The sequence below is a fragment of the Zerene cesonia genome, chromosome 17, assembly GCF_012273895.1.
Source record: "Zerene cesonia ecotype Mississippi chromosome 17, Zerene_cesonia_1.1, whole genome shotgun sequence".
NCBI lineage: Eukaryota > Metazoa > Arthropoda > Insecta > Lepidoptera > Pieridae > Zerene > Zerene cesonia.
Window position 1 is genome coordinate 426,855 of NC_052118.1, and position 7,441 is coordinate 434,295.

Here is a 7,441-nt window from a genome sequence, read left to right on the forward strand (position 1 = left end):
AAAGTAATAAATGTTATTTGCAGTTAACAATTTTCTTTTTTCTTTATTACAATATTTATGGCAAGACTAGGTAGAATACCTTATCAATTCCTATATCAGGTACTACAGGATTCTCCATAATGATGGAGGTCTGCGGCTCGTAGTGCTGCTTCAGGTGCTGGTAGAACTTCAGCTGCTCCTCGCCGTAGAAGTCTCCGCACAGTTGGCATATCAGAATTGGTCGCATCTGAAATACATATATACAAAATAAACGAAGTTCTTTCTAGTGTTTGATTTCACGACTATTTATCTTTAGTAGAAAGTTTAGAAAATTTTTAACGGATTTTAAACGCGATTTATTCATTATATTATTATCCCGACGTTTCGAACACCTTAAAGCGAGCGTGGTCACGGGGAGACTCAAACTTTAGTAGAAAGTCTAAAATTTCTGAGTAATGGTAGTTTTATACCTTAATTTGACAATTTTTTTTCCAAAGTATTGTTATTCAATAGGTGTATGTAGGCTATGTTTAATGATTGTTACACCACTGCAAAAACCAACCTTATCGCTAAGAACATTTGGTCCTTCGAGCCGGATCAATATATGTCTTTAGCTGCACTCACACTATAAAAAAATTGTTTAATCGAAAGTTCTAAAGTAAAAAACCCAAAAAAAAAATACAACCAGATTGAGAAGTACTTTAAATTTTTTTTTATGTCATAGCAGGCACGAGCTGGTGGTTCGCCTGATGGTAAGCGATCACCACCGCCCATGAATAATAATAGCACAAGAGATTATGTGGATCTGATTGGAGAAGTCACATAAGTATTTTCCTGTATTCATTACTTACATGAGGTACATGAGTAGCATCAGCCATGTGCTCCGTGGTGTGTCTCGGCAGAGAGTCCACGAAGTTATCTGGTAGAATTTCCTCTTGCTGAACATCCTCTGCACAGTGTATCACTACTATGTCCTATAATTGAAGTTGAATTTAATAGATTAGATATGTTGTGCGAAGATTGAAATGTATCAATTCCAACCACATTTTGGCATGAACCAATGCTGTTTACTTTATTTTATTTTCTACTAGGACCTCGCCCGCGGCTTCGTCAGCGTAGTCAAAGGAAATTCCCACGGGAATTAGGTGTTTCCCCGCGGTAAAAAATTACCTAATCAATCAATCTCTAAACTCCTGCATAACTCAGGACATAAATTCATATTGTAAAAGAAACACAAAGTATTTTATATTAGTGGATTCAATTGGTGCTATTACAGCTTACTTAACTTGTACTTCCCATTTCAGAAGTTGAAATCCTTTTTTTTTAGATCTCAATTTTTATATTTGTGAATAAGCTGGTATTTAATTTTTAGTTTTATAGCATTGAAATGCTTTATAAATGAGAAATTTTGAAAGAATAGAAAAAATTTGATCACTTTACAGTAATCGAATTTCTTCTACTCTTTCGGTTTCATGTGCCTAAGGGGCACCCCACGCAATCTATTGAGATGATTAAGAACCATCACAACCAATACGAAACATTATTTCAATGATTACAATATTGTATCGATGGAACGCGGCCTTTGTTAAATTTAATTTTTAGTTTTATAGCATTGAAATGCTTTATAAATGAGAAATTTTTAATTTTCAATAAGCTGGTAGACAATCGACAATCATAATGTAATTAAGATCAGTAACTTCTAATAAATACTTATTGATTGATTTTTTTCTCATACCTGTTGATTGGGTGTAGTGTTGCCAGTATTCCTCTTCAATTTCCTAGATATTCTCTTCTTGTGCGGCAAACTCTTTTTACTTTGTTTACTTTGTGCGGGAGAGGCGCTCGCCGCCATTTCCAAAACTCCACTGTCTTCTGGTAACATTTCGCCATTTTCCTTTAATGAAAATGTTTTGATTTTTTAACTTAAGTAAGAATTATACTGGTTAGCAGATATCGTTTCTTAGAAATTAAGCCTACTTGATAATTCAATAACAAATTATATTGTAATTTGAAGTTACAGGTTCTAAAAACTGTTATTTCACTTTTGAAGCCCGTATCATATATTTTATTTTTACTTATTAAAAAAATCAGTATCGCGAATCTGATTTGCGATTCTAAGGGCTCCATACCTTTCTTGGCATGTAGCCTATTGACAGACTTACAGACAGATAGGTGGACAGATTGTGAAGTCTTAGTAATGATGATATGGATAAATAAACTCACTTTTAATGTACTTTTGTCCTTATTAAACCAGCTTCCCTCGGGACATCTTTTCATATCCTGTAAAGGTGGTAGGGGCGGTAGGCCTGGCGCCTCAACTACTATCGACCCTTGTTGTTGGTCCTAAAAAGGTTAAAAATCTAGATATTAAAAGGGTATTATTATTTTCTCTCCAAGTGTTGCTGTGGTTAATAATATAGTGCTCAGAGATCACATACCTACCCAAAAGTGAAATATCTTTTTTAATTCAATAGATCCTGAGATTAGTGCGTTCAAACAAACAAACAAATATACAAACTCTTGAGACATACATAAATAGTGTAGCCTATACATTTTGGATAAACTGTATTAAATACTAAAACTTGCTTCCAGGGTTCATCTAGAGTTAATAACAGTAATTATAGACAATAGTAAAATATTTTCAATTAACACCAGCGATAAATAGAAGTGCAATATTATTTCATTTTCTATATAAATGAGTTATGAAAGGTCAGGTTACAATATTTCATTTATGTTGACAATTTGTGAATTTTCACTCAGACACATTATTTTTAGGCATTTGTAGAAGGTGTATAATTTCGTTTAAGATTCTATACAACTATTATATTATAATCCAACTGATATAACCTTACCAAAGGGTGTCCATTAAATAGTCTCATAGAACCATCTAGAATTACTGACGTGTCCACATCACTTCTAACCGTATTTGGTATTTGCTGAAACATAAAATTCAGGTATTATTTTTTATTTATGTGCAATCTATATATATAATCTTATGTCACAGTGTTCAAAATCCTTCATAATGGCTTAATTGGACTGTTTTTACGAATTTAACATGCAGTAGACATTGAAATGACCGATTTCAATGTCTATTGCATTTTTTACTACCAAATTTAAGTATTTTTGTGCCACAAAATGTTAAGGGTGACCTGGCACAACACAATTTGGAAACTCAGCTATATAATACCTTTTAGTTAATATTTCTTCATGTAAATGTAAATGAAACTTTATTTCTCTTGGTACTGGCATCAACAATGAACAGCTGGATTAATAATAACAAAAAAATTATGCATAATCTTAAAAAAATTCTACCAAATATGAAAAAAAAATGGAAACAGCTATCATCTATGTTGGCTCAGTTAATTATTTATATGAAAGTGACAAGAAAAATGTGAAGGACTAGCGTTAGTTCAGTCTTTTTCTATACTGAGCAAGAAAATACAAACAACATTTGCTTGAAAAAATTAAAACGGATTATTAATCTTCGAATAAGTTACCTTGTGATGAGGATTATGCCCCTGATGTGTAGTTCGGCTGGGCTGAGCCAAATGTGCGACAATAGCAGCCAGCCGAGCATCCAATAGTTCCTCCACCCACGGCCCATCATTCATCTGTTCTCCAACTGATAACTGCCTGAATAGATAATTAAATTTGATATAAATTAGACATAATTAATTAATCTATTACTTTGAACACAGTTCAGCACTATTGTTTTGTTAAGTTTAGCACTCTATTTGCAATTGCAGTATATATGATTCATTAATACTTATACCTTGTAAACAATATACAATGAAAATAAGGATTTTTGATTTGATATACATTCTATAGTTAATTGTTGATTACGAAATACAATTTCACTTTCAATTTTCGTAACATAGTGTGAATGATGTTTTGAAACTGGTCTTAATTAATTGTTTAATTATATAAAAAAAAGTGGAAGTAGTGAAGTGAGTGCTTCCTTGTTTGAAATATAGCAATCTCAATTAGATAATCAGCTATGTTATGTTATAGATATGATAATAAATAGACTTGGCATAACATGATCATTATTATATTGAATTTTCATTCAATAATATTTTCCATGTTATAGTTTGGCTCGAGAGTGATTTTCAAAGGAGTTTATATTATTTTTGGAGAATGTTTTTTGCAATTAACTTTTAAAATTTATGGATCATGTCCTTTCTTAGGCTTCAAATTGGTTTCCACATAATATCACCACTATAAATCTAGCTCTTACAATATACATATTTGTGACTAATATTATAAATGTGAAAGTTTGTAAGGATGTGTGTGTGTTTGTTGCTCTTTCACGCAAAAACTACTGAACCAATTGCAATGAAATTTGGTATGTAGATAGCGGAATAACTGGAATAACATGTAGGCAATTTTTATTCCGATATTTCTACGGGATACGGACTTACGCGGGTGAAACCGCGGGGCGCAGCTAGTATGTGATAAAGTAGAATGTTCTGTAAGATTAACAATTGATATTTTGCTACCTGCAGACTTGAGGGAAATTTTGAGAGTGCATAACCGTAACCACTCTCCCACTTTCATCTTCTTGGACGTTTAAAGATAAGGAATTCGCATCCACGTGAACCGCCTGCTGAAATGCAAGATTCGTTATTTTTTTTTTTGAGAACCACTCGAAAACAAATGTTCATATTGTTCAATAATTATGCTGTTTGTATTAGATATAAAGTAACATTTTCATTTCAAGTATGTAAACATATCGAATTATAGAGCTGCTTGTTCCAAATTTTTACAACAACAGAAGCATTTTCATTTAAATTTGTCAAAGAAACAATTGTTTCAAAACAGAAAAATAATATTTATATTCCACGAAACAAAGAGGAAATGAAAATGTGATAAATAAATTTGTTTAGTAACATTTACCTCAGAGGGTTGATGGGAATTTATATAATGTGTCACTGCTTCATCCATTCTTTCACCTAATAAATGTGTTTCCACATTCCTCATGCTATTTATCTTAATATTTCGTTATAACTAAAAATATGTATTGTTTATTCCATTTTTACAAACTTGGGTTATGTTCCGTCGTATTCGTAGTTATTGACAGCTGATGGTTGATGCATACTCAAGGTCACAACCATTTACATTTTAATTATTTACATGCAACATTGGTCCATGGACAACATGGACATCATCCGTGACAATTAATTAATATATTTTTTTATTACTCTGTAATTATTATAGAGAAACAAACTATTATTTTGCTGCAAGGAGAATTCGAAATATCGTTTGATATACTAACACGCGACACATAAACATTAAGGTCCTCTCCGTTATCGTGATTGCCTCTATCCGATCAAAAATGGCGATGGACTCCAACATACTGCTTACAATATAGTAGAACAGTTGTAACAACTATGCTTCTCTTTAGTATGTACTTAACGTCAATGATTTTATGTCAAATGTGAAATACTCATAACTCGTTCATATCTGTGCTCATAAGTTCTGTCAAACTTTGATGTCTTGAAATATTCACTGTCAAAAACATCTGTTTAGTTTTACGATAGTCTTAATATGTTTTTTATGTAATATTTCAGTTTCTTGCTATAATTTAAAATTTGTAACAATGTTTCGCAATTCCATTAGATCTGTGATGGTCCCAAAACCATATGAGGTATCATTCTTGATTTTTTTTTTATGTAGATCGTTTATGATTATAAGGAAAAATTAAAACGCAGTAAGGACTGAAGGTTTTTTACTGATGTTGTGTTGTATTTGTTGTGATTATACTTCAATAGTATTTTAAAATTTCGTTATCACTTGATATTTAATATGTATATTTTACAATTTACAAATTTTCTCTTATAATAGAATAAGGCGATTTCTGTCATTTTCATAATAAGTATACTCTTGTGATTTTTCAGCTTCATAGATGTAAGCATACAAACAAGCTAGATGCAATTCGTGAAAAATTACGAGAAGGACCTAGTTTAGCTGACTTCATTGCCGAGGACAGACCAAAAACATGGGATGATTATGAAGGGAAACTTAAGAGAGAGAAGGGAGAATCTGAGAGGCTGAGACTACCACCTTGGTTGAAAACATCTATTCCCACAGGTAAACAGGGGAAGAATTTGCTATTCTAATCAACACAAATTACAAAACAATGTGCACCACTAAATAAAATAAAATATATAAATAAAATACTTAAAATATATATGCACTAAGTGGTTTTTAATAATCAAATGAATAGTAATTATGAATAATATATATACGAGAAATAATTATTAATTATTACTTAATGAATAATAATGTAAACAAATTTAACCTACTGTTTTCTTTTACATAATCAATCTATTGATAAACGGTTTCAAATGTACATGTAGATACATTTATCTGATGGAACATACCTTGAACCTATTTTTCTTTTGTGGGATTGAATATTAACCTTGTTATGATAATTCCTGACCTATTAATTTCGAACATTAAATAAATAACAATTTTGTATTAAAATGTTTATGATGGTACTAAAAGAGAGAATTCAAAACAATTGAATTTATTTGGATAATTGCAAAAATTCTTTCTATAAAGATTATTTCCCTTTTCACTCCTCTAAAAATGAATTGACATTAATAGGCCTGGGATAATCATAATATCATAGCAACCTTTCCTTTTGTCTATGAATGTCTTATGTATAGTTATAACCGCTATCTGTGTTTGTTCCTATGTATGCTGCATGCTTACACAACAGATTTTGTTTTTTTTTTTAAATAGGATTGAGTGATTCAAGAGGAGAGTTTATTTGCATAATAACATCAATAGAATTTTCCGAATATAACGCCTGAAGCCATGGGCATAGGCTAGTTATTTATACATTACAGTATATTCTCTTAATTTTTTTTTATTAATTTCAGGTTCAAAATTCAGTGCACTTAAAGAGCAATTGCGCAGTTTGAAACTAAGTACAGTATGTGAAGAGGCCCGCTGCCCAAATATTGGAGAATGTTGGAGCGGGGGCAAGCATGGCACCTCTACAGCTACTATCATGGTAATTTGTAAAATTCTTTTACAGGAATTCTCCGAAATTAGTATTTCACATCTACAATCTGTTGTCTCTATTCATTATCTGCTGATTTTTTTTGTATTTATTTTATTTCAATAGTTTATAAGTTTCATGTTTAATATTTAGTTTCATAGCATTGAAATGCTTTATAAATGAGAAATTTTGATAGAATAGAAAAACTTTGATCCATTGCTACGGATTGGCAAAAAACGCGGGTTAGAATCCCGCCTCGTGATCAAATTTTTTCTATTCTTTAAAAATTTCTCAAGTTTCATGTTATGAAAAGTGAGCTTTTGTAGCTACAATACATAATATTTGATTAAATCAGAAAAAAAAATGAATTGCTTTATCCATCCATGAAATTAGAAAATATTCACTTCTCACTAACACTTATGACAAAGTCTCAATCCATATTGTCGCTAGGAA

The 7,441-nt window shown here is 31.3% G+C and overlaps 2 protein-coding genes across 3 annotated transcripts in view; one reads left to right on the plus strand and one right to left on the minus strand.

Annotated features, from left to right (window-relative positions):
• LOC119833552 overlaps nucleotides 1-5,052 on the minus strand; it is a 13,063-nt gene extending 8,011 nt beyond the window's left edge. The window contains exons 1-8 of one of the 2 annotated variants that reach the window (XM_038357610.1): nucleotides 4,876-5,052; nucleotides 4,479-4,582; nucleotides 3,477-3,612; nucleotides 2,832-2,915; nucleotides 2,203-2,322; nucleotides 1,715-1,873; nucleotides 831-953; nucleotides 80-226 (exon numbers count right to left, since the gene is read on the minus strand). In XM_038357610.1, the coding sequence (XP_038213538.1) occupies nucleotides 80-226; nucleotides 831-953; nucleotides 1,715-1,873; nucleotides 2,203-2,322; nucleotides 2,832-2,915; nucleotides 3,477-3,612; nucleotides 4,479-4,582; nucleotides 4,876-4,959 (957 nt within the window). In that variant the 5' untranslated portion in view covers nucleotides 4,960-5,052. Of the gene's footprint in view, nucleotides 1-79; nucleotides 227-830; nucleotides 954-1,714; nucleotides 1,874-2,202; nucleotides 2,323-2,831; nucleotides 2,916-3,476; nucleotides 3,613-4,478; nucleotides 4,586-4,875 lie in introns of both variants that reach the window. The other variant, XM_038357609.1, reaches the window with a different exon arrangement.
• A 415-nt stretch (nucleotides 5,053-5,467) lies between these two features.
• The window catches only part of LOC119833628 (lipoyl synthase, mitochondrial), a 5,051-nt gene continuing 3,077 nt past the window's right edge, over nucleotides 5,468-7,441 (plus strand). Inside the window, exons 1-4 of the mRNA XM_038357721.1 lie at nucleotides 5,468-5,626; nucleotides 5,877-6,069; nucleotides 6,867-7,007; nucleotides 7,417-7,441. The exon at nucleotides 7,417-7,441 is cut by the window's right edge and continues 143 nt beyond it. Of these exons, the coding sequence (XP_038213649.1) occupies nucleotides 5,579-5,626; nucleotides 5,877-6,069; nucleotides 6,867-7,007; nucleotides 7,417-7,441 (407 nt within the window). The 5' untranslated portion in view covers nucleotides 5,468-5,578. The remainder of the gene's footprint in view (nucleotides 5,627-5,876; nucleotides 6,070-6,866; nucleotides 7,008-7,416) is intronic.